General features: G+C 43.0%; 2 protein-coding genes across 2 annotated transcripts in view; both read left to right on the top strand.

Annotated features, from left to right (window-relative positions):
* TNNT3 (troponin T3, fast skeletal type) overlaps positions 1–10081 on the top strand; it is a 31357-nt gene extending 21276 nt beyond the window's left edge. The window contains exons 12-14 of the mRNA XM_060262394.1: positions 3576–3666; positions 7292–7332; positions 9952–10081. Of these exons, the coding sequence (XP_060118377.1) occupies positions 3576–3666; positions 7292–7332; positions 9952–10000 (181 nt within the window). The 3' untranslated portion in view covers positions 10001–10081. The remainder of the gene's footprint in view (positions 1–3575; positions 3667–7291; positions 7333–9951) is intronic.
* An 8209-nt stretch (positions 10082–18290) lies between these two features.
* The window catches only part of MRPL23 (mitochondrial ribosomal protein L23), a 30601-nt gene continuing 24813 nt past the window's right edge, over positions 18291–24078 (top strand). Inside the window, exons 1-2 of the mRNA XM_060261936.1 lie at positions 18291–18410; positions 22765–22847. Coding sequence (XP_060117919.1) covers positions 18406–18410; positions 22765–22847 — 88 coding nt within the window. The 5' untranslated portion in view covers positions 18291–18405. The remainder of the gene's footprint in view (positions 18411–22764; positions 22848–24078) is intronic.

Raw genomic sequence — 24078 nt, 5'->3', positions numbered from 1 at the left:
CCTAATAATTCCCAGCATGGCGTTGGCCTTTTTTATTGCAATCGCACACTGTCTTGACATTTTTAGTGAGTTATCTACCAAGAGATCTCTCTCTTGGTCAGTCTCTGTCAGTTCACAACCCATCAACTTGTATTTGTAGCTGGGATTCTTGGCCCCAATGTGCATTACTTTGCACTTGGCCACATTGAACCTCATCTGCCACATTGACGCCTACTCCAAGCTTCCCCAAGGGTTTCAACTGTATTTACCTTTCCTTTCAGTTGCCCCTTCACATGCCTCCTCATCTCAGAGAATTTATCCCTTTTAAAGTTAAACGTGGTTGTGCTGGTCTTTTGGGACAACTCCCTATTTATAGAAATGGTGAAATCAATAACATTATGGTCTCTGCTCCCAAGCGGTGCAATCACTTTTACATCTCTTACCAAGTCTTGGGCATTACTTAGGACCAAATCCAGGATCGCTCCACCCCTGGTAGGTTCTGTGACCATCTGCTCCATAGCACAGTCATTGAGAGCATCTAGAAACTCAATCTCTTTCTCTCGACCTGAACACATATTGACCCAATCAATCTGCGAGTAGTTAAAATCACCTATTATGACACAGTTTTTACGTTTAGCCACTATCGTTAATCCTTCCATCATATTATAATCGTCCTCTATCTTTTGATTTGGTGGATGATAAACTCCCATAGTTAAATTTCCTTTTGGGCCCTCTATTTCGACCCAAAGCATTGCTAGAAGGGAATCTTACTGGACTGTCTTACTGGACTGTATACCCTCTCTGACATACAGAGCCATCCCACCTCCAACCCTTCCCTCCCTATCCTTCCGATATAACTTATATCCAGGAATTACTGTGTCCCACTGATTCTCCTCATTCCACCAAGTTTCTGAAATTCCCACAATGTCTATGTTTCCCCCCAACACTAAACAATCCAATTTACCAATTTTACTTTGAACACTTCTAGTTTTTGTATACAAACATCTATAATTTCCCAGGCAAGTTAGGCCCGTAGCCTTCCTCCTGTTGCCTTGAGACTTTGGCAGGCACTCCATACTGTTTTTCACCATCTCAGTGGACAACCCTAATCCATTACCCAGTAGAAAAGTAACAGCTAACCCTTCATCTAAAAACTGCTCTGCCACCTTTTTGATTTTAAGCGCCAGCAGCCTGGTTCCATCTGGGGACAAGTGGAGACCGTCTCTTTTGTACAGCTCCCGCTTGTTCCAGAAAGCATCCCAGTGCCTAACAAACTTAAACCCTTCCTCCCTACACCATTGTCTCATCCACACATTGAGGCTTCTAATTTGTGCCTGTCTCCCCAGCCCTGCACGTGGAATAGGTAGCACTTTTGAGAAGGCTACCTTGGAGGTCTTGGCCTTAAGTCTCCTGCCTAGCAGCCTAAATTTTTCCTCTAGAACCTCCCAACTGCATTTCCGCATATCATTGGTGCCAACATGCACCACGACCACTGGCTCCTCCCCAGCATTGGCTATCAGCCTATGTACAACATGTGTAATGTCCACTACCTTTACACCAGGCAGGCAAATCACCATACGGTCAGTACACGGTTTTGCCACCCAACTGTCTACTTGCCTAAGGATCGAATCACCAACTACCAAGACCCCCCGTCTCTCCCTGCCCAGGGATGGTTCCTTGGCACGCAGAAAGCTCTACAGAATGCTGCAACAAATTGCAGGCCCTGCTCCGTGATCACCTTGTCAGAGAATGAATGGAGCCTAACCACATGCTGAAAAAAAAGGTGTGCCAGACTTTTTGCTGATGGCAGTTGTGAACGGTATAAAATGAGCTTGTTTCGAAAATGTGTCAACCACCACCAGGATTACAGTTTTTCCTTTTCTCATGGGAAGGTCAGTAATGAAATCCATGGTAACCACAGACCAGGGGCAAAAAGCGGTCTCTAATGGTTGTAACAGCTGGGGGTCTTTCCTCCCCATTTCTTGGCTATGATGCAAATGGGATAAGTGGTCACTTATTCAGAAATGTCTTCTTTCATGTGTGGCCACCAAAATTGTCTTTGCATCAGGTGTAACAACTCGCTATCATGGCAGTGCTGCAAAATATCCTTGCATAAGCTTTTGGAAACATACAGTTTGTTGTCTTTGTACCAAAAGTTCAGTTCACCCAATGTCACTTCTGGTGGCCGACCTCCCTCCCCTTTTGCCTCAGCTTCAGCCCAAAGTCCCCCCCCCCCTGTATTTGTGCTGTCAAGTCATTAAGGTGGTACTTTTGGCTTCACATCATCACTGCCCCTCCCAGCTGAGAGGGTGTGAACATAGTTTCAATGACCTCCTCCCATTTTCTTTCATGCTGTGGTAGGCGGGAAAGGGTGTTGGCCAGAAAATTACATTTCTCAGGGAGGTGGTGCAATGTGAAGTTGAATTTAGAGGAAAAACTCTACCTATCGGATCTGTTTGGTAATGAGCTATTGGTGGGTTTTTAATGCTTCTAAATTTTTGTGATCAGTCCAGATTTCAAATGCAACCTGCTAAGGCAAACTTGATGGCAGCCACCTCCTTGTCCCATACAGATCAATTCCGCTCAGCTGTGCTAATTTTTTTTTTAAAATATAAGCATAGGGTCAGAGCAGCCCATCCCCTCCCAGCCCATAGCAACGTCACTGGCATCACACTGGATTATGATTTTTTTTTCTTCTTTTGGGTGTTAGAGAATGGGCTTGGAATTTAACAGCTTTTTCAATTTGTCAGACTAACTGGCACTTGGAAGTCCAATCCAGGCATGCCCCTTGCTTTTGTGCCTCCAGCCCCTTTTCTTTCATTTTTAAGAGTTTGGCAAGGGGCAAGGCCACTTGGGCAAAGTCTTTTATGAACGACTCATAGAAATTGGTGAAGCCCAAGAAGCTTTGCAGTTGTTTTTGTGTACGGAGGGGGGAGGGGGCTTTCCAGTCGATTACCATCTGGATTTTATCAGGGTCCATTGTCAACCCCTCTCCAGACACCTGATATCTCAGAAATTCAAGTTCAGTTTTGTGAAACTCACATTTTGACAGGTTTTTTTTAAAAAGTTTATGCTCATACAAAGTTTTTAGCACCTCCTTGACCAATCGGACATGAGATTGTAGGTCAAACCCACAATGAACAGCCGCAGGTGAGCCGCTGAGAGCTGGGGAGGGGGGAAGTCTTGGTGAGCCTGTCTGGAATAGCTCCAGATGAGCCACTATGAACAGGGGTGGGGGAGGTGGTGGATCCAGCAGCTGCAAGGGAGACTGGGGCCATACTGTGCTTTGTGAGAAAATGAGGGGGAGAAGAGATCCCTACGGTGAGTATTGTAGCTCCCACTTGCAAACAACAACTTCCAATATTCACATTGCTTCTCAAACAGACCCTTATCATGGTTATATATCTTAGTTTATACAAACTGCTTGTTAAATAACAACATGTTCTAGATGGCCTCAAAGGTATTTTGGGTATATGTGGAAACTTATATGCAGCCTCGGCAATAAAGTTACTAATGCTACGATGTCTACAGAATGGATGTTGTGTGGTGTTTCAATTATTCTCCCATCTTTCTTCTTCTTCTTCACTATTACACAGGGAAAAGGCCAAGGAAATGTGGGACTGGTTATGTCATCTGGAAACTGAGAAGTATGAGTATTTAGAGAAGATGAAAAGACAAAAATATGATGTGAGTAGAAAATGAGATTTTAGTTACAATTCTTCTTAACAGCATTCCCCAGGTAAAATGGCTTTTCATCCTTCTGTGGATGGAATGTTCTCAGGACCACAGAAGCCCTATTACCATTTGGTCTACTTATCAGTAGTATTTAAGTATTCAGTTCTTTCCAACAAGAGAAGAAAATTTATTTCCTCATGATATGACTGATGGGAGAACACAAAAATTCAGATATTTAATTTTCTGTCTAATTATAGAGTGCCTTCACTCACAAGATGTCTAATTTCACAGTTTTATTTTCCAGCTCAGAATTCAAGAAGATCAGCACTGGAATGAAATAACTAGGGATCCAGCACTAAATTCTATTGTGATATCCCCTGCCTCCATGATCGCTCCCTCAGCTATACTCATATAGACAGAGGGTAGCAGCATCTATTTGGCTATCCTCCTAATCCCAAGTGATATCTGCTATGATAAAGATGGTGTAGTTGATCTCAGGGGAAAAGTATTCTACATTTATCTTCAAACAGAGAGCATTACCCCTACCCTTCTACCACAGGATAAGAGAGCAGTCACTCTGCATACTGTCTGAAATGTACAATCTCGTCACACATTTTTGTGCTACACATGTTATACACCATGCATGTAGGTAAGCTACACCTGGGGGCAGAGTAGAGTGGGGATGTGCAAATTCCATTATCCTGCCCGCCCATGGACTTTGTGTTTTAAAGGGACATGGCAATACAGCAAATGTAAATGAACTCTGCCTTACAGTATTTGCCTGGTTAATGTATTAATGTTAGTATAATTCTCTGAAATTCACTCATGAGTCAAGATAGGTTAGAGCCTTGACTGATTTAAAATATTTGGGGCTGTTTATCTGACAACAAATTCTAAACATCTGCAGCGGAGAAATATCCCAAAGCCAATATAATTATCTCGATCTCTCTTAGATTTTATCCCTACGTTGCAGGGTGGAGGCAATATCCAAGTTGTAAGTACAAAGGCTTCACCCAAATGACGAAAGTTGCAAAGGCTGTTTATCTGCATGGGCCTCTTGCATGCTGAGACTCCAGGTTCTTCAGGTTCAAGCAGATGTACAGCAAGCTGGCACTCAGTTACTGGCACAAAGAGCAAGAACTTGTGCCCCTTCTATCTCCTATACATTCAGAGCAGTCTGAGGCACTCACTGAAGAATATACCTGCTATGTTTCTAGACCAGTTCTGGATGTATTGCCAGCGGATACGTTTAAAATTTTGGAAATGGGCACCACCACAAAATGGGCTCTAGGAAACCCTTGGACATAATGTTGGGAATCTTTGATACAGGTTAGCTGGATGGTAGTAGCAAAGCCAGGAAACATAGACTGGAATCCATAATCCATAGATAAGAGTAATTGATTGTGGCCTATACAACAGGCTGTTTTCTTGGGAACCTGCTTCCTGGAATTAGTGACAGCACTGACACAGAAAAATAATATTTCTTTCAACAGCGCTATTTCCAAAAGGCAAAGGCAAAGCAATTCTTACATATCTATGTTATCTGTATAGAGTTACAGTGGTAAAAATGTAAATTGCTGTTGACATGAAGGCCATGCAGGTAAGGAAGTATATCATGAAAATGAAATGAGAAAGGCAGCAGGGCAAAATTCATACGAAGTTGTTTTAAGAAAATTAAAATAATTGTTATGAAACCAAATTTGAAAGCGGTGATGCTCTTCAGTGCTTGCCTCTTTCTTCTCTACCTTTGAGACTCAGGAGAGTGAGTGCCATGCCTGTTGTTTGCAACGCGCTGCAGGTTTAGCAGTGAAGGTAAGTTTCAGTCACTGAGTTTAAGCTGATTAGCAAAATTAAACTTGCCAGTACTCACTTCTTCAAGGCACATTTCAAATTTTCACAAGTAAGTATATCAGGTAGCTAAGGTTTGTTTTTCATGTTGTCCTGTTGCCTCCAGTATCAGAGTCTCTTTTGTTTTTGCTTGCCATGGAAGAAGCTAGGCCCTGCAAATTCAAGAGGGCAGACAGGATTGAAATGGTGCAAATGGTACTTTCTTTGTATTTCAAAGTACAAGCAACCATACTGTGAACAGGATTTTAAAAGACTTTTCATCACACTGTTTGGCAGTGTTGAGGCAGGGGCGGAGTCTGTTCAGTTCTGGAAAAACAGACTCAAATTCAACAGGGTCACCAAGAACCAATTTGAAGTGAACGGATCAGTATTACAGGAGAGAAATATATTTCTTAGGACCTGGAAAGCATAACTGGTATGGTGACCTAAGAAACTGGAACAATTAGAAAAGGTATTCTAAGCAATGAAATAATTAAAACTATAACTTAAGTTCTGTCATTCTTGACTTCCATGAGCATGAGATTCACTTTTCATTACCACAATTGAAAACCTAGCACTCCCTCATTAAAAAAATGAGAAATCCATGTATATGATCGAGCAAAATGGAGAACTGATTTGGAATTCCTGTAATGTCTCTATTTATTTATTTAAAACATTAGGAAGGCAAGGTGGCTTATGACATATATGATAAAACCATTACAAAAACACAATAAGAACATTATGAATAAAGCAATAATTATAAAAATACATAAAAGGTCATGATATAAAAACTCCCATTAGGACAGCCTAATCTTGTATGGCTGCAATATGGTGTATATTTTGTAATGTTATCTTCATTTGCCCTTTGGGAACTCTTAACGTTGACTAGTTAAATACTTTATTGAAAGATGACTCCAAGATTATCCCTGGTAACAAAAAGTAGTGCATCTGATCAAAAGAGCAAATTCTTTGTACATTCTGGTGGGACCAAAGGATTAAGGGACTTGCTTCACTGTGGTTTCTTCCCATGCTGTAAGGCACCACAATGGTAGGGCCTGTCATTTTGGTCCTTCCTTCCCACCCAGTCATCCCAAACAGATGACAATCAGGCAGGAAGGATACATACCACTGCCTAATCCACATGGTTCTGGTTTTCATGCACCACCATGGAGTAATTGGAAGAATTACAGCTCATCTTCAGACTACAGAGATCAGTTCTCCTGGAGGAAATGGATGCTTTGGAGAGCGGACTCTATGGCATTGTACCTCACTGAGATCCCTGTCCTTCCCAGGCTCCATCCCCAAATCGCCAGGTGTTTCCTAAACCGGAGCTGGCAACCCTATCTCTAGCAAAGATTAGGAATGGGAAATCATTAGATTATGAAGGCATGGGCATAGGCAGCTGATTCTAAGAACAGGGCTGTTAATAGATCCAGTTTAAAATCATAAAGCAGTGAGCTAGAGTTATCACAAAGGTCAGTTTACATTTCCCAGTCCTGATTCTGCCCACAATTTAACTGCATACCTCTAATATACAAAGTCCCATGAAACTATCCAACAGAAACACTTTAACAAGGCAGTAGACAGCATTTTCCTGATTTCTTTCATTGTGTTGTTCATGAAAAGAACAAATTTTCTGGTAAGTGTCCTACCAGTTAGCAATGTGTTTGTCTCTAATTTTTTCCCCCAAGGACAACTTTATGATTCTCTCTCAGCTGCATGAAGCAGCACTCCTACCAGGTAAAAACTTTCCCGCCATCATGGGAAACTAGATCACTTTAAAAACTGTAGTCATGTGTGTTGTTTGCAGATCACCACTCTCAGGAACCGGATTGATCAGGCCCAGAAACAGTGAGTACTTGTACCCTTTTCCCAGCCCATAAGTCTGGAAAGTCTGCTCAGGTGATGGAAGCAGCCACTTCAGTGTTGTTATCAGTGTTTTCTTCTTGGAAAGACAAGAGGCAAAAGGCAGGGCAAATTCCACCCCACTCCTTTCCTTTTAGAAAACATTAATGAAACTGAAGTGAATCCATAACTATAGTGCAAAAGAACCCACTCCTCTTCCAACAATCTCTGCAAGGCTACCCTGTGGCCGTACTGCTCTTTGTCCTGGCTTGTGTTTTTGAATCCAAGAATTTCCTTTGTGCAGTTTCTGAGATTCTAAGGAACAGGATGTATTAACACTAACACCCAGGTTTGCCACTATCACATGCACCCCATGTGGTCAGGGCTAATGGGTTCTTTTCAGCTGGCCATATGACCTTTTATTTCACTCCCATCCCCCCTCTCTATCTCATTCAAATTCTTTCCCGCTTGTTTTGTTGTATGTCTTTACTGTCCGCATGTGTTCATTAAGAAAACTCTATACATCAGAGACAAAAGCCAAAGTAGTCAGATAAGAAGCACATGTAGTTGGTGGGTTTGTGGGAGGAATGGAAGTTTGGAGGAGCTGTATTGTCCTTCCTGTGCAAGTCTATATTGACTTATTCAGAGGTTCTAGAGTAGGGAATCTATGAATTTATACCTTGAAAAGCAAGGGCAAATAATACTTTTGTTTTTCCTGCAATAGAACATTCTATGAATAACATGCCACCTTGCTGTTTCTGTATGGGTGCTTTGCCTTGGGTTTAATGCTGTTGGGAAGTCCCCCCACCCTGCTTTCCCACAGCATTGCAGTGATTACCCAGTACTTCTGCTGTCTTTCACAAACCAGCTGTGTTGCAGCGTTTTGCTATATCTTGGACTCCCCCTTCCCATTGTGTGGGGGCTGGAGTGACCACCATAGGAACTGGAGGTGGGGAAATGGAGGTAAAGCTGCCACCTTAAGCCCTGCATTGCTGCACTACACTGGCAGCTACAGTGACACTGTGGCTTTCAATCCACAGGAAAGTGCCTTGGCCCTAGTCTTTGCTTTGCTTGCAAAGAAGTGCTCATGCAGGGTACCTATCCTAATTTGACTTCTACATCATTGCATTATCATAATAAAATGTGTTTGCTATGTAGGCACTGCATGGACACCTGGCAGCACTGATATCTCTGATTGAGGTACTAGGAGTCTGTTACGGGGGGGGGGGGTGAGATTAGAAGTGCTTGTCTCTCATGTATAAGGTTTGTTTTCAGAACAGAATATCTTTTTGAGTTAACCAACAGGTAAAGTATGTGTTCTGTGTGTGTGTATGTGTGTGAGAGTTTCACTATGGCAGATCCTCACATACTGCTGAACAAATCCACTGGCAACCATGTAAGCATTAAAGATATTTCTTGTACTGTTGCATAAAGATATTTCTTGTACTGTTGCATACATACATCTCCCTTAGTGAATCTGTATTTCTCCAGAAGCTTCCTAAGGAGCATAGATGCTAACTCCCAAACCATAAAAACCCTGGCTATTACTCCAGGTTAGCTTATTGGGCTACTTGTAGTACCATCCAGGGTTAAACTGAGAGTAAATAGTTTAGTTATGTCAAGAACAGGTTTTATCAGGACGTGCTTGAAATGGAAAGGTTAGGAATGAGCAATGCACAGGCATTGCAGGAAGAATCTCTTACTGCCACAGTTCAAAGTCTCTAATACCAGACTAACTTACTTACCTGGAACTCACCTGTGCACCTAGTTCTCAGCAGGAAGGTACGTACCATGCACATTTTGAGTGTTGCTTCATGCATGCAAAATTAAATTATTTGGAAATCGTTTGAGATCATTGATTTCTGCAGGACTATATGAGGAATTGTTCCTCTCATCCTTAGAAAACTCAGAGATTGTGACCAGTTAAGATTAAATGTGTTACTTGGAGTTCTGAGAATGCTTTGTGAAAAACCATGGCTCATTAGAGACGAACCTAGCATAACATCAGAAAATTTAGATGAATTTCTGTGCATTGTTGCCCTTTGTGGTTAAAATGAAGGATGGATTCTATATTCTTGGGGGCTACTCAGCTCTCTACAGAGTGGAATGTTTTGTTGCACAATAAATGTCAGTATTTTTTTTTAAAAAAAATGGCACTACCCAGCTACAAGGGCTTTTCAGATGTGGAGTGCATGTACCCGGAGATGGCCAAGAATCTACCTAAAAGAGAGAGATAAAATTAAAGTATGGAATATTTAATTCTTACAACTATATATTTTATAGAACAATGAAATTGTGGGCAAAAATATTATCACAAGGAGACTGCCACATATTTTGTAGGGCCTCTTGGGGTGACATACTATTGCTTCAAGGGCCAGATTTGACCCACAGAGTGTTAGTTGGCCACTAGTTTAAATGAAAGCTGTAACTGAAAAATATTCCTTTGCACTATGTTTTATCCATTCTAATGATGATACACCCAGTCAAAGGGACACAGTTTTGCCTGTTCTAGTGACTGTCACCTCCAATGTAGAAGTTCTCTCTCACACAAAAAGAGGGCAAGGATTGGAAAAAGTTGTAACTGCAGCAGTCCACACTGACATTTTTCTCCTTTCCATATTACAGCAGCAAGAAGGCTGGAGCCAAGGGCAAAGTTGGAGGGCGCTGGAAATAGAGATCCCAAAGGCGTCTGCAGGCAGAATCATCAGCGGTGGCATGGCTAAACATTGCTGGCCTCCCTTTCCTTCTCTAAAAATTGAATTCCGTTCCCTTGCCTGAGCAAAACCATAGCTTCAACATCAGCCTGGATTGCCTATTGCTTATTTCAAGAGCTCCCACTTCTTCCAGAATCAAAAGGGAGCCAGCTGTTCTGGGATGGAGATGACTCCTTGCTGATACCTCTTACCACCTGCTGAGTGTGTCCTTCATTTCCCTGATACCAGCCCTACGCTGCCCTGTAGATTGCAGTGTATGCATCTCTTGGTTTTGTAAATAAAGTGTGACCTATAATATAATAATTCAGCTATACAGCTCATGACTAATCGTTCTTCTTCTTTTATAATTGACTTATAGTTGCCCCCAAATACCTGACAGAAAGTTGCAAAAGACCACTCAAGTAAATACATGTATCGCACCTAGGCAAAACAACACAATATTAAAATATCACAGCCTAATAATATGCACATTTACTCATGAGTCAGTCTCAGCATCTTGAGTGTGCATAGGGTCATTATGGGGGAGGGGAGGGACGGTGGCTCAGTGGTAGAGCATCTGCTTGGGAAGCAGAAGGTCCTAGGTTCAATCCCCAGCATCTCCAAAAAAGGGTCCAGGCAAATAGGTGTGAAAAAACCTCAGCTTGAGACCCTGGCGAGCCGCTGCCAGTCTGAGAAGACAATAGTGACTTTGATGGACCAAAGGTCTGATTCAGTATAAGGCAGCTTCATATGTTCATGTTCATATGCATATGATTGCAACCTTACAATCACTTATGCCAGAAAAAATGATTGAGTCAAGAAAGATGATACCTGTAGGTCTCTAAAACACCTATCTGCTATCTGTCCTGAAAAATCTTTTCAAGCCCTCTCCTTGGGCCCCTAAAACAAATTAGTATCATCTGGTTGTCCCCACCCCAGGACTACTTGAGCAGACAAAAAGGAAGTCTTCAGACCTGTAACTGGACCCTTTAGAAAGGTGAACCCATGAAATCTCTATTTCTGTCTTTGAAAAATCCAAGAATTATACAACATAGTTAAAGTTTTAAAAAAAGAGTTATACAACATTGAATTTTACCTATAGGATCCCTTAGCTATGTTTGTCATTTCCACTCCTAGCGTCACATTCTCAGGGTGCAGGCAGGCAGGAGTCCAAAGCCAGTCCAAGGCCAAAGTCCAGGAAGTCAAGCAGGAGCCAAGTCACCAATGCAGAATCACAAACTGGAATCAGAAGTCAATGTCCAAAAGCCAGAAGGTCAGGGTGCCAAGGAAATCAAGCAGGTCAGGATCAGGAAAGAGCGTGGATGCAAGTTAGAGAATAGACTTGTTGCTTCCACAAGGTTATCAGGTCCTGGGTGGGAGCTATATGGGAGTCTCAATCAGCCTGTCCCTGGCAGTGACTCTGCTAGAACTCAGGGCTGAGAGAGCTGAAGCATTGGCGTGCCTCATGTCCTCGCTCTGGAAGTTCTTTCCGGAGCCTGCTTCGAACTCTTGAGATGGGAGGAGGAGAGCTTGGAGGAGAATGATCGTCAGCAGCTGGCACTGGTGCCTGGAGAGTGATTGATGGGCCAGCTGCTGTTTGTTCAGCTGAGGAACTGGCTGGCAACTCTTCCAGGTCTGTTAACCCTTCCAGCTCCTCCTCGTCAGGGCTCATGACAACTAGTTCAGTAATTCTTTGCGTGCTCCCCACCCCGTTCCAGCATAACACCAGTTCAGAACAACCATCCCACTTTCTGTAAGGGTAATAGGTCAAACAGTTAAATAGAATTCACCCTTAGAGTGGTTGTTGTTGTTATTTTTTAAATTTAACCAAGAATGGCTGTGAACCTTTAAGGGTACTAGAATAAAGTTTGAGTCCAGTGGAACGTTTAAGACCAACAAAGTTTTATTGAAGGTATGAGTTTTCGTTTGCACGCACACTTCCTTAGACGCATAGAAATAGAAGAAAACAATTTTTCCTTTAGTTAAGTCCAAACAGCTGTTGATCCTGTAAATTGTTATTTTGTCTCCACATATCTTAAAATATCTTTATCATGTTCCATGCTAATTTGCTGTTCAGGCTTCGTCTATAAGTTTGAATAGTTTTCTTCCATTTCTATGTATCTGTGGAGGTATGTGTGCAGACAAAAGTTCATACCTTGAATAAAACTTGGTTGGTTTTAAAGGTACCACTGGACTCTAACTTTGTTCTATTGCTTCAGACCAACATGTCTGCCCACTTGGATCTTTAAGGGGACTGTTGTTGAAATTCTACAACAATAGAATTGCTCCTCTACAGTGAATAGTCTCAAACTGTAGTGTGAAAATCTGCTTTCTGCTGCTATCCCCATGAGCAGTAATTTGCCAGAGTCATAGATATCTGATTATTTTCTCCCTCACCAGAAGCATCCAATGTTTCAAAAATGTGCTCATTGAACTGTGGCCAATGGAGTCACAGGGCTGATGAAGATTTCCTAGAATACCACTCTGTAGGGTTCCCAAGTCCAACCCCCAAAATATCTGGGGACTTTGGGGGTGGAGCCAGGAGACTTTGGGAGTGGAGCCAGGAGACACTGGGGTGGAGCTAGGGGGGAGGGGGGGGAAACGGCAAGCCGCCCCGTCTCGGAGCGTGCGACGCCGCTGCGCAGCTGACGCCTCTTCTCTGCTCGGCGTGGCTGCTCCTCCGAGATGGGCTCAGGCTGAGCCCATCTCAGAGGAGCAGCCACGGCGAGCGGAGAAGAGGCGGCAGCGGCGTGGCGGCCTCTTCTCCGCTCGCTGTGGCTGCTCCTCCGAGATGGGCTCAGCCTGAGCCCATCTCGGAGGAGCAGCCACGCCGAGCAGAGAAGAGGCCGCCGCTGCCGCCTCGCCCGCTCCGCCTCTGGGGTGGAAGCGGAGAGGGGGTGGAGGCGGGCCGGGGGCGTGGCGAGCCGCGAGTCCGGGTCCTAGAAGGGCCCGGATTCGCGGCTCGCCATGCTCCTGGCCTGCCTCACCCTCCCCTGCGCTGCTGCCGCCTCTTGGCTGCTCCTCTGAGATGGGCTCAGCCTGGGCTCATCTCGGAGGAGCAGCTGAGGTGGGAGGGGAGGGGGCAGCAGCAGTGCGGCGCGGCGGCCTCGCCGGCTCCGGGATGCGGCGGCTGGCCTTGCTCCCCGGCGCCGTTTCCACCCCCTCCCCCCGCTTCCATTTTTTGGGGGAGCGGGGGAAGAGAGTGGAAATCCTGGGGTCCCCCGCCAGGGCAGGAGGCTTGGGAAGCCTACCACTCTGCCTGGCCTGTTGTCCTTACTAAACCACCAAGTTGGTAACGGCACACATCCTATTTCACCCTCACAGCAACTCTGTGGATGGATACATAGTAACTTTGTCTGATGGGCAGTAGCCTCAGGACGGTAGCCTCAGGACAGGGCAGTAGCTTCAGGACAGACTAAAGGAAAAACTTCTGTCATCAAGTAAGTAATGTGAAATTTGCTGCCACAGGATGTACAATGGCCTCTAACTTAGATGATTTTAAAAATAGAGGTCAGTTTACATAGGAGAGGTCAATTCATGGAAGATGATGACCCAATCACATCTCCATCTTCAAAGGCAATACAGCTCTGAATAGGAGTGCAGCGGGAGGGTGACCTTGGTCTCCATGCCCTCTTTGTAAGCCTTCCAAGGACATCATGTTAGTCAGTGTAAAAAAGGATGGGGAATTGGTGTTGGGCTTAGATGCAGCTGAGGTGGTAGGATCTTGAGGTAGTAAAATTAACTACCATAACAAATGGGGGTGAGGGGAAATCAATGTTTTTAGTGCTCCCTTCTAAATTCAGGGGGAAAGAACCTTCTTGAAATTAGAAAATTAGTATGACACTGGATGCAACCAGATAGGGATGCAGCAGCCTCTTGGTTTTGAAAAAGCTGCCCCAGGTTGAGGTGTGCTATGGCAATCAGACTATGCCTGCGACAGACACGGGCTGCACATGTTCCGAGAGGAGCACTCACACTGCTCCTGCATGTCTAAGTTTTAACTAAGACCCACTCCACAAATGCAGTAGGGTGAGATGATACACTGATGTGTGGTGGAATGGGCTGAAACACCGCAAACTGCAGGTCTGAAAATATTTCATATGATCTAACCTAGTTCTTCATATAGATTGCTTGTTTTCCACATACAGGAAATTGCTAATATAAGGGATGTGGAAGAATGGCCCCCCCGACACATAAGTACTGCTCCATTTGGTTTTCCAAGATGTCTAGGTGCCCAGTGACAGTCCTGATTCTCTGTTCAGCCCTCTGAAGGATGCCACCAACTAGTCAATTTAGCAATTTCCCACCAAGAGGGCCAGTACACCCCACCTTCCCAAATTTCCATTCCCCCGTTGCCACTTAAGGCTCTGGTTTGTTCCTGTGGCTCCACTAACCCATGACTGCTTACCACGGGGATTGCTCACCACAGTTGTGCACTCTTGGGAAAATACTTATTTAGCAACTGACAGCTTCCCTTCCCCTGGCACCTACTTTAAATAGCCTATGTGGTATGGAGAACAACTACCAGCGCTGAAAATTGTAAAGATCTCTATGAAAGCTCTCTATGAAGCTTCATGCCGTAGTCACCAAACTGGATTTGTGTGATCAGCTGACGAAGGCTGTTCCTGTCAGATTTATCATCACGGTTTGTTTGTTATATTCCCCCCACATGTGGTACTAAATTTAGGGTACAATGCTACTGGTTCAAGCTTGAAGAGTACACAGCTAACCTTCTATTGATGTTCTTTGATGCCCTTGTCATCATGGCAGACAATTTTAAATGTCAGAATTGGCCATTCTGATGATGTGTTATATTTACATTTCAGTGTCATCTCCCCAACATATGAGACTGCAAATCTCCCTCTCCCCAGACAGTTGAAAGATGTACAATCAAACTGGATAGGAATTTGGTTAGCTCAATATGAAGTCTGCTGAGAGACCTTGGGTCACAGTGCTCTCAAAACTCTCTCAGGCTGAATGCTTTTAGAGCATGGTGAAAGGATACTTTCCATATACACTGATTAAGTAAGTCTGTGAACGTGCTAGAATTTTACCACCCCCAGATACATAGGCCTCCCTTGTGCAGCTTTATGTGCTTGAGAGAGTTGTCTCCATAATAGATTTTTTTTTTGGGGGGGGGAGGATAAAAAGCTCTCCAGTTGGGCTTGCCAACCTCCAGGTGGTGGCTGGAGATCTCCTGGCAATGGGATTAGAACTGCTTTCCAGATAACAGAAATCAGCTTCCCTGAAAATTACTGCTTTGGAAAATGGACTCTATATGACATCATACTCCACTGAAGTCTCTCACTCCCCCAAACCTTGCCCTTGGCAGACTCCACCCCCAAATTCTCCAGGAAATTCCCAACCTGGAACTGGCAGCCTTACACAATTCTATGCACCCCCTCACAATAGTTCAGTCACTGCCATGGAAGAAGGCAGAACAAGAGGTGCTGTCAGCTTGGGGTGGGGTAGGAGGTAAAGCAAGTAATGTTAGGAAAGGGTGAACTTCAGATGGTAAAGTCTTTTGGTGGAGTCCTCACATACATAATTAAACAGGAGTCCAGCAGTACTTTAAAGAGTAGCAGCATTTATTTCAGCATACACTTCACTTGGTGAATTCAGCTCTAAGCCAAGTCTTTTACATTGCAATCCTAGAATGAGCTTCAGCTTTACATCTATTGATTTTGATGGGCATAAGGACTTTGTTTAATATTGCAGTGTTACTCTTCAAGGTGCTATTGGACTCCTGATTAATTTTGTAGCAACAGACTAATACGGGTTGCCCTTAGGAATTACATACACACATAATGCTAAGAAAAGGTGGGTAACAAGTATCTGCTTAGACAGGGGTGTCAAACATGCAGCCCAGGGGCCGAATAAGGCCCCTGGAGGGCTCCTATCAGCCTCCCAAGCAACTGTCTCTTGTCTGCTTCCTTCTCCCTCTCTCTTGCTTCCTTCTCCTTCTCAGGTTGCTTTGCAAGGCTTGCTCAATTGCCCAGGAGCTAAAGAGCAAAACCTCGATTTCCTTCATTGGTTGAGGCTCCTCCCCCTCATGGGGAGGGGGGGGGGGAAGAGGCAGAGCTTCCTTTGCCCAGTTCCCTGGATCCTATGGAAGAAATACAAAGAAAGCACCTTTAAGACCAACAAGTGCTAATGTTTTAAGCATGTTCTATTTTAAGGGTTTTTCCCCCAAAAAATCTTCAGTTGTGTTTGTGTCCTTTAAAAAGTTTATATCTTTGCTACCTAATCTTAAATAGATACACACACAGCCTGGCTCAACAGGGCCCGGCCCAACAAGGTGTCATTTATGTCAGATTCGGCCCTCATAACATTTGTTATGAACTTATTAGACACCCCTGCTTTAGAACAACTATTTCGCATGCAGGAAACGTCCCAAGTGAGGGCTGTAAGTCCTTCTGCACTGCAGGGGGCGACGGCGCCTTAAAACAGAGGGAAAGAAAAGTGTTGTACATCGCCTTCACTACCGGTTTCCAGTTGAATCACCATTTGCCGGGCATAAGCATCAAACGGAAGCGCCTTATTCCCTAGCTCTTTGGTCTTCGCATTTGCTGCCCCTCACATTCAATAGGGAACCTGAAGTGTAACTCTGTAGTGGCACCGTGATGGGTTTTTCCGGCGCGTGTCTATAGAGAAGCGGCTCTTCACCTTCAGCAAGGGTGTCCTTCCGTGGGCCGTGAGGATCGCGACGAAGCGAGAGTGGAGCTATGGCTAGGCGGATAGTGTGAGTAGCTCGTAAGCCACACGCGACAGCATCCCCACCCCCAATTCCATCCTGCTCTTTTAAGAGCCGAGTGGAATTGGCTTCCATTGCTGCTTCCCGGGCAAGAAGAAGGGGGAGGGGAGAGTTACTGAATACGAATGCACTCGCGCTGGTTTGGGAAATAAACCAAGACGCCTTTTTAATGTATGCATTTCAGAAGGGCTGCTGAGCATAAGGGACAGCTCTTCCGCCTTCGTTTTGAGTGATGCACGCTTTGGGATGAACCACGGAGAAGGAATGACCAGGAGTCCAATCTCAGAGTGCAACATGGCTGAGCTCTGAAATTCGTCTAGCACCATGTGGTAGGGATGCCAGCCTCCAGGTGGGGCCTGGGGATCCCCCGGAGTTACAGCATCTCCAGACTACAGAGATCAGTTCCCCTGGAGAAAATGGATGTTTTGGAAGGCGGATTCTGTGGCATTGTACCCTACTGAGCTCCCTCACCTCCCCAGGCTCCACCCCCAGATCTCCAGAAGTTTTCCTGCCTGGAGCTGGCAACCCTACTCCCTGTCCCTGGCCAAGGGGGACCTGGCAAGCCGAGGACTGAGGAGAGTGAAGCAGGGTAGTGGCTTATCTAGCCCGGAAATTCGTTGAATGGTAAAAAATACAGTTTGGCGGAATAGGTTCTTTAACCGTTCCTTCATGGTGCATGCAAGTTGGGCCTGGGGGTAAGAACCTCACAGCATTATATTTCCCAACCTTAATTTCTCTCCACTTATTGCCTAATAACAGGACACCTATACGTTTTAAGGGGTTATACCCCATCACAGTTCAGTGACTCCTTGGTTTGTGTGAACATATGAACATATATGAACATATGAAGCTGCCTTATACTGAATCAGACCCTCGGTCCATCAAAGTCAGTATTGTCTTCTCAGACTGGCAGCTGCTCTCCAGGGTCTCAAGCTGAGGTGTGATTAATTATGACCAGAGGAATCACTTTTTCTCTGATCCAAATTAATTCACCAGCAGACTTTTAAAAAGCTGAACAATGGACAGACTCCTTATAATATGGTGACTTTAGCCGAAGGAGAGAGGGAAGAAATAGAGTCCCCCTGCCCTGCCCACATGGCTTCATCAAGCATATTGTGGATAGTTTAAATAGGCCAATGCCCTTTCTTCACTGCTAGAGAATTTTCTTCTTTAATTGGTGCCCAAATAAAAAGTCTTTTGTCATTTTGCTTTATTATTTTGACACACTGTCAAAGAGTGGAAAATCTAATTATCCATGAAATATGTTGTTTCAGATAGAATACGTGGTTCTACAGTTATTTCTGAGATGATTCAGGAAAACTGGGAACCTTTTTTAAATGTACCTTATTTTAACAGGCAACAAACATTTTCTTTTTAAGAATGTCTCTTGTCATATTTCTGCTTTTTGAATCAGATACAAGTGATTATGATTTTTTTCACAGCAGGAAGAAACAAATGTAAAATAGCTTTTATTAGAAATTCAAGGTTTTTATAATTATTTCCTTTGTTTACAGTTATCCCCTGTACCAGCTTGGTAATCCTCAAATAAGGATTTTCCGGACCGATTACTTTTTGACATTGGTGAGGCCTGGTGTTCCTCAGCCAGAAGACACAGTACAATTTCGCATCCCAATGGAGTAAGTACACACAGTGGAAGGATCTATTTATCAGATTAACATGTTAAAGAGAATATCATCAGATTCCACAGGCTATCATAACAGGCAAAACAAGCTGTGTGTGTAAGCTTTAGTGAATGGTGAAATACAGGGTTGTGGGTTTTTGTACTGTTCTTGGAGTGCCTACTGCTATTGGTGGGTCGGAATAGTATATTTAAAGTAAATTTCCTTCAGTGTTGTTTTAATCAATATGATTTCTCTGCCCATGGGTGCTCATCAAATCTGTATATCACAGTGCAGTCAAATTATTGCTCTGAATATTGATCAGATGTCTGGAGCTTAGTGCTGTAATTACTGACTGATTACATGTTGTTATGGGAAGGGTCTCTGCGGGACTAGACAGCTGAACAACTTAAGAAAACTTGGAGGTAAATTCCCTGTTCCCTACAGGCTTAACTTTTGGGGGAAGAACATTGGAAAAGAAACTGCTTTGAAATATTTTCTTTAGGAATGAGTGAAATGTGTTTAAGATAAGTTTTTGTTAACTCAAAGTATGTTCTAAGAATCATGCACCTTGGAGAGTCTTATGTAGAACAATCTACAGGATGAGATGATGATTTCTGCATAGACATACAGTATTCAGATTTAGGATAGATTTTTGCATCTAGAGGGTACTGCAGTATTCATAAAAGGAAAATGCAGGGCCACCTTTGCTTGTGAGTTGCTGCATACTTTCCTGTGGTAAGAGTGATCTAGAAGCCAGTGGTACTCTGCTGCCTCCTCACCTGCCTCCCTATGATCAACATTTTCACCTTACCTTTAAAAAGGACTGTAGTACAGAGAGTCTGCAATAGGGAAACAAGCAGCTGCCTTGCTGCAGGATAAAAAAGGTAGATGGAAATGGGGGAGACAGAGACTGCAATTCTTGGTAGTAGCAGAGCCTCACAGCAGAGAGTTTGCATATAAAGCTAAAGATGCATGTGTCAAGATAGTTTAGGTTACAGCATGGCTTAACAAATTCCAGGTTGCCTTGGAACATAGACATTTCATTGAGGCACGTAGCATTTTCAGCAGTGATTGTATTGTGGTGTTTCTTGGTGGCCTTCAGTAGACGCACAAATCAGTTCACATTAGAATGTTTTATTGTATGACAAGCAGATGTGCATGCAGTTTATGTCATTTTTAAAATGCCATTCAATGGTAGTAGATGCATGAGTTCATTAACCATTTGCTTTCTACACTGGCTGTTGTACTCAAATTAAATGGCTCTTTTAAAAGCAGGAATGAAATTATGAGAAATTTATTTATAACAATATTTTATGTTTTTAATTAAAATATGAGAAACTGTAAAACAATTGGGATTAGGTTTCTGGTAGTAATAAACAGACAGGTGGACGGTAAAAAAATTAAGGGAAGGGGGAGGCATTCACACTGGGATCCTAAGTGAGATTCTGTTTATTTAATGTCTGTACTGCTTACGTCCTGTGAATACTTACACTATGCTTCCAGACTTCTAAAATGCTAGTGCATTGGTTATTGAGTGTCCCATTTTTGTGATTATTCTGGTTCACTATATAATCTGCCTTGAGTCATTGTGAGGAAGACAGACCATAAATAAATAAAACTGGTGATGGCCAGTACCCTGAGAGGATAAGAAAGGGTCACAGGAGCCAAGAACTGGCTCATCTCTTCCTACCCTCCCTCTCATGATCTGCCCAAATTCATAGTGAGTATCACAGTATTGCTGTCAGATGGCCATCTAGCCTCTGTTTTAAAAACTCCAAAGAAGGAGGGCCTACTACCTCTTGAGGAATCCTGTTCCACTGAAAGTGCCTTACTGTCAGGGAATTTTTCTTAATGTTTAGCTGAAAACTCTTTTGGTTTAATTTCAACCTGTTGGTTCTTATCCATCCTTCTGGAGCAACAGAAAACACCTCCACTCCACCCTTGCTGTGGCAGCCCATCAAATACTTGAAGATGCCTCTCAGTCATCTTCTCTCCAAACTTCACATATCAAACTCCTTCAGCCTTTTCTCATAGGACTTGGTCTCCAGACCCCTCACCATCATCATGTTTTATTTACAATCCAGAGATCAAACAGTGTTATAATGACAGAGTCTGTGTTTATGCCTCCAATAGGCATAAACATAAAAAAAATAAAAACCTTCCTATTCTTGCCAGTTTCCTTGTGAATAAAACCTTTCCGCAGAACTTAATGGAGGTCTTGTACAAGTCTTCCTTGCACAAACAATTGATACGTCAGGAAATGCACACACAGCAGAATACTTAGAAGAAGTGGCAGCAAAAGCTATAATAACGTGAACAAAAATTCAAATGTCTAGTGTGCAGTTTGGTCACAGATAATGCTGCAAATTATCCAAGATGAGAAGAAATTTAGAAGAGCAGGAAGGGAATACAAAGCTAATAACATATGGTTTCAGTGCTCATTTGCTGCACCTCCTAGCCAAAGACTTCAGTGTTCCAGAAATAAAGACTAAGATTGTTGATATTGCTGAATACTTCCGTAACAGTCATTTTGCTGCAGCAGCTCTGAAATGGGTGGAACCAAGCTAACGCTCCCACAAGATGTTAGATGGAACTCTGTGGTGGACTGTTTTGAGCAGTATATCGAGAACTGGTCTATTCTGATGACAATTTGTGAACAAAATCAAGATAAAATAGATGGCATTGTCACGGCCAAAATCCTCAACATTGGGCTTAAGAGAAATGTTGAACATATGCTGAGCATCCTGAAACCCATTTCTGAAGCTTTAAACAAAATACATAAAAATAGCTGTTTTATTGCTGATGCTGTTGAAATTTGGAAGGAACTGAGTGAGCACTTAAAAACAGAACTACACATTGACTACAAATTACAAGCATTAAAAAAACGAATAGGACAAGCCCCGTCTCCAGCTCATTTTCTGGCAAATATTGTCAATATCCGGTACCAGGGTCCATTCCTAACAATATCAATTAATTACAAATACATTCTTATTATTAAAAAGATTTTTAGTGTGTGTAGACTTTCAAACAATTTAATAATTCATAATAACATCATCAATATAATCAATTTCATAATCACGCTAATGAAACACATATAATAGAAAACAGCACAAACCAGTGACCATGGGATACAAAAATTCTCTTGAGAACCTTGAGCCACCTCCATCAAGACAGAAGATAGAAGTTATTTTTGGTGAAGCTCATAATTGGCTGGGATTTAGAAACTGTTGTATAAGTATTGGTTCCAGTTCAAATTGTGATTGTGCTGTTGAAGAGGATATACTCTGAAGAAGATTATATGCAATGAGGAATGGACCTAGGCTTCTTGTCAGCAGTCCTTAAGGCACACCTTTGATGTTACTCAGAAGTAGAACTTCACACTGGCAAGTGGACTCTTATTGATACATATATAATTTTTATGGCAAAAGTTCTGAGGCAAACCCCATCAGGGCAAGGTGAGAGGTTAGCAGTGCTTCACTGCCTGCACAATAAAGCTGTAAAGCAGGGGTGTCAAACATGTGGCCTGGGGGCCAAATCAGACCCCTGGAGAGCTCCTATCAGGCCCCCAAGCAACTGTCTGTTGTCTGCTTCCTTCTTCCTCTTTCTTGCTTCCTTCTGCATCATAGCTTGCTTTGCCAGGCTTGCTCAATCACACGAGCTCCAGAGCAAAGCCTCTGTTTTCTCCATTGAGTGAGGCTCCTCCCTTGGGGAGGAAGAGGGGGGGAGAGCTTGCTTTGCCAGGCTCTCTCAATTGCACTGCTGAGCTAGTGAGTCAAGCCTCTCTTCCTGCTATTGGCTGAGGCTCCTTGCCCTCCTGGTCCCCTGGGGAAGGAAGGAAAGAGCCAGAGTTTCCTTTGCCCAGTTCCCTGGATCGCATGGGAGAGATAGATTTAAAAAGCACCTTTAAGACTAAGGAGTGTTACTGTTTTAAGCATGTTTAATTTTAATTTTAAAAAAAAATCTTTGTGTTTTTGTCCTTTATAAAGTTTATACATCTGTTACCTGGCATTACATTTTATGAAACACATGGCCCAGCCCAACAAGGTCTCATTTATGTCAGATCTGGCCCTTATAACAAATGAATTTGATACCCCTGCAGAGCCAGCTTGTGGTTGCAGGTATTTCAGCCATTCTCCCCCCACACACCTCAGCCCCCCCCCCCTTAATAATTTAAAAGCCTCTTGTTTATTTTGTTTAATTTACATCTCTATCAAGGGCCTCAATTATATTGATAAAAAAGTCCTGACCAAATGAAAAAAATATATTTCCTCCAAAATGCATTTTAGAATATACCTACTGATTCTTTTGGTAGGACGGTATTGAAATGTTGATATATATTTCTGATCTTTTTTCTAAATATGTGACACAGAATGACTCGACTGGAATTAAAAGATTACCTTGAAAACATCTACAAAGTGCCTGTGGCTGCTATAAGAACCAGGATACAGCATGGTGAGTCTGAATTCTGAGCTGCCTTCTGGTAGCTACTTTTAACTTTTATTTTTCATCAAAACTTTCCTTCAGTTTATCTTTGAAGAGGCAGTAGCTTGGTACTGAGCAGAGGGTGTTGTATCTTTAACATAAAAGATTATGCTTACGATCAGTTTCTATGTTAATGGTACCATCAATTCCTCACTTTATCCTTCATGGGAGGATTAGATTTGGATTATCATCTGCGTATAGATATCTGTAGAATTTCTTGATATAAACTTGACATTGTCTTTTAGTTTTGTATTAAAGCCCTGAGATCTCAAGGCAGACTCCAATTGTATTTGGCTCAGTTTTCCCAGATGAGCTTTTGTCATTTAACATTACAAAGTCATGTTATTGAAAAGGAGTCAGATTCCTTGCAAGGAAATCTTGAATCTGTTGCGTATGACCAATACAAATATTGCTGGTATGTTTGCAAGTCAGCCATACAGATTAAATACAGTATGATTGACTTTTAAAAATTATATAAATTAAAGAAGATGGGAACCTTTAGATTTCTATAAGAGGATATTATTTATTCAAAAGAAGAGAGGTAAATGAATTTGCAAGTAGGAAAGGAGTGATAAAGCATCCTCCATTAATTAAATGAGAAATGTTGAGCTGAACTTTGTCAATGTGTGCAAAGTACTCTGAAGTTGGATTTGAGAACAGCCTATTGGAAACTCTTCTTGGGCCTATTTAAGAGAACGGGCAGGCAGCTGTACTCTTCAGTTGCTTAGACATGTGCAAGAAAAGGTTTAGCTCTAGTTATCCTTTTGCCTCATGCATCCCTAGAGCCATACATTAGGACAGTTACTACCAGCTATGATTTTTCATTAAACTTTGTGATTTATAACATAAGAGAACCATATTGGATCAGGCTAATGGCCCATCCAGTCCAACACTCTGTCATACAGTGACCAAAAAGACCAGGAGGTCCACTAGTGGGTCCAGGACACTAGAAGCCCTCCCACTGTTGCCCCCCCACCCCAGCACCAAGAATACAGAGCATCACTTGCTCCAGACAGAGAGTTCCATCTATACCCTGAGGCTAATAGCCACTGATGGACCTCTGCTCCATATGTTTATCCAATCCCCTCTTGAAGCCATCTATGCATGTAGCTCACTACCACCTCCTGTGGCACTGAATTCCATGTGTTAATCACCCTTTGGGTGAAGAAGTACTTCCTTTTAGCAGTTCTAACCCAGCAGC

Source organism: Heteronotia binoei, chromosome 21 (genome assembly GCF_032191835.1).
Source record: "Heteronotia binoei isolate CCM8104 ecotype False Entrance Well chromosome 21, APGP_CSIRO_Hbin_v1, whole genome shotgun sequence".
Classification (NCBI taxonomy): Eukaryota; Metazoa; Chordata; class Lepidosauria; order Squamata; family Gekkonidae; genus Heteronotia; species Heteronotia binoei.
This window is presented reverse-complemented; position numbering and strand designations above follow the sequence as displayed.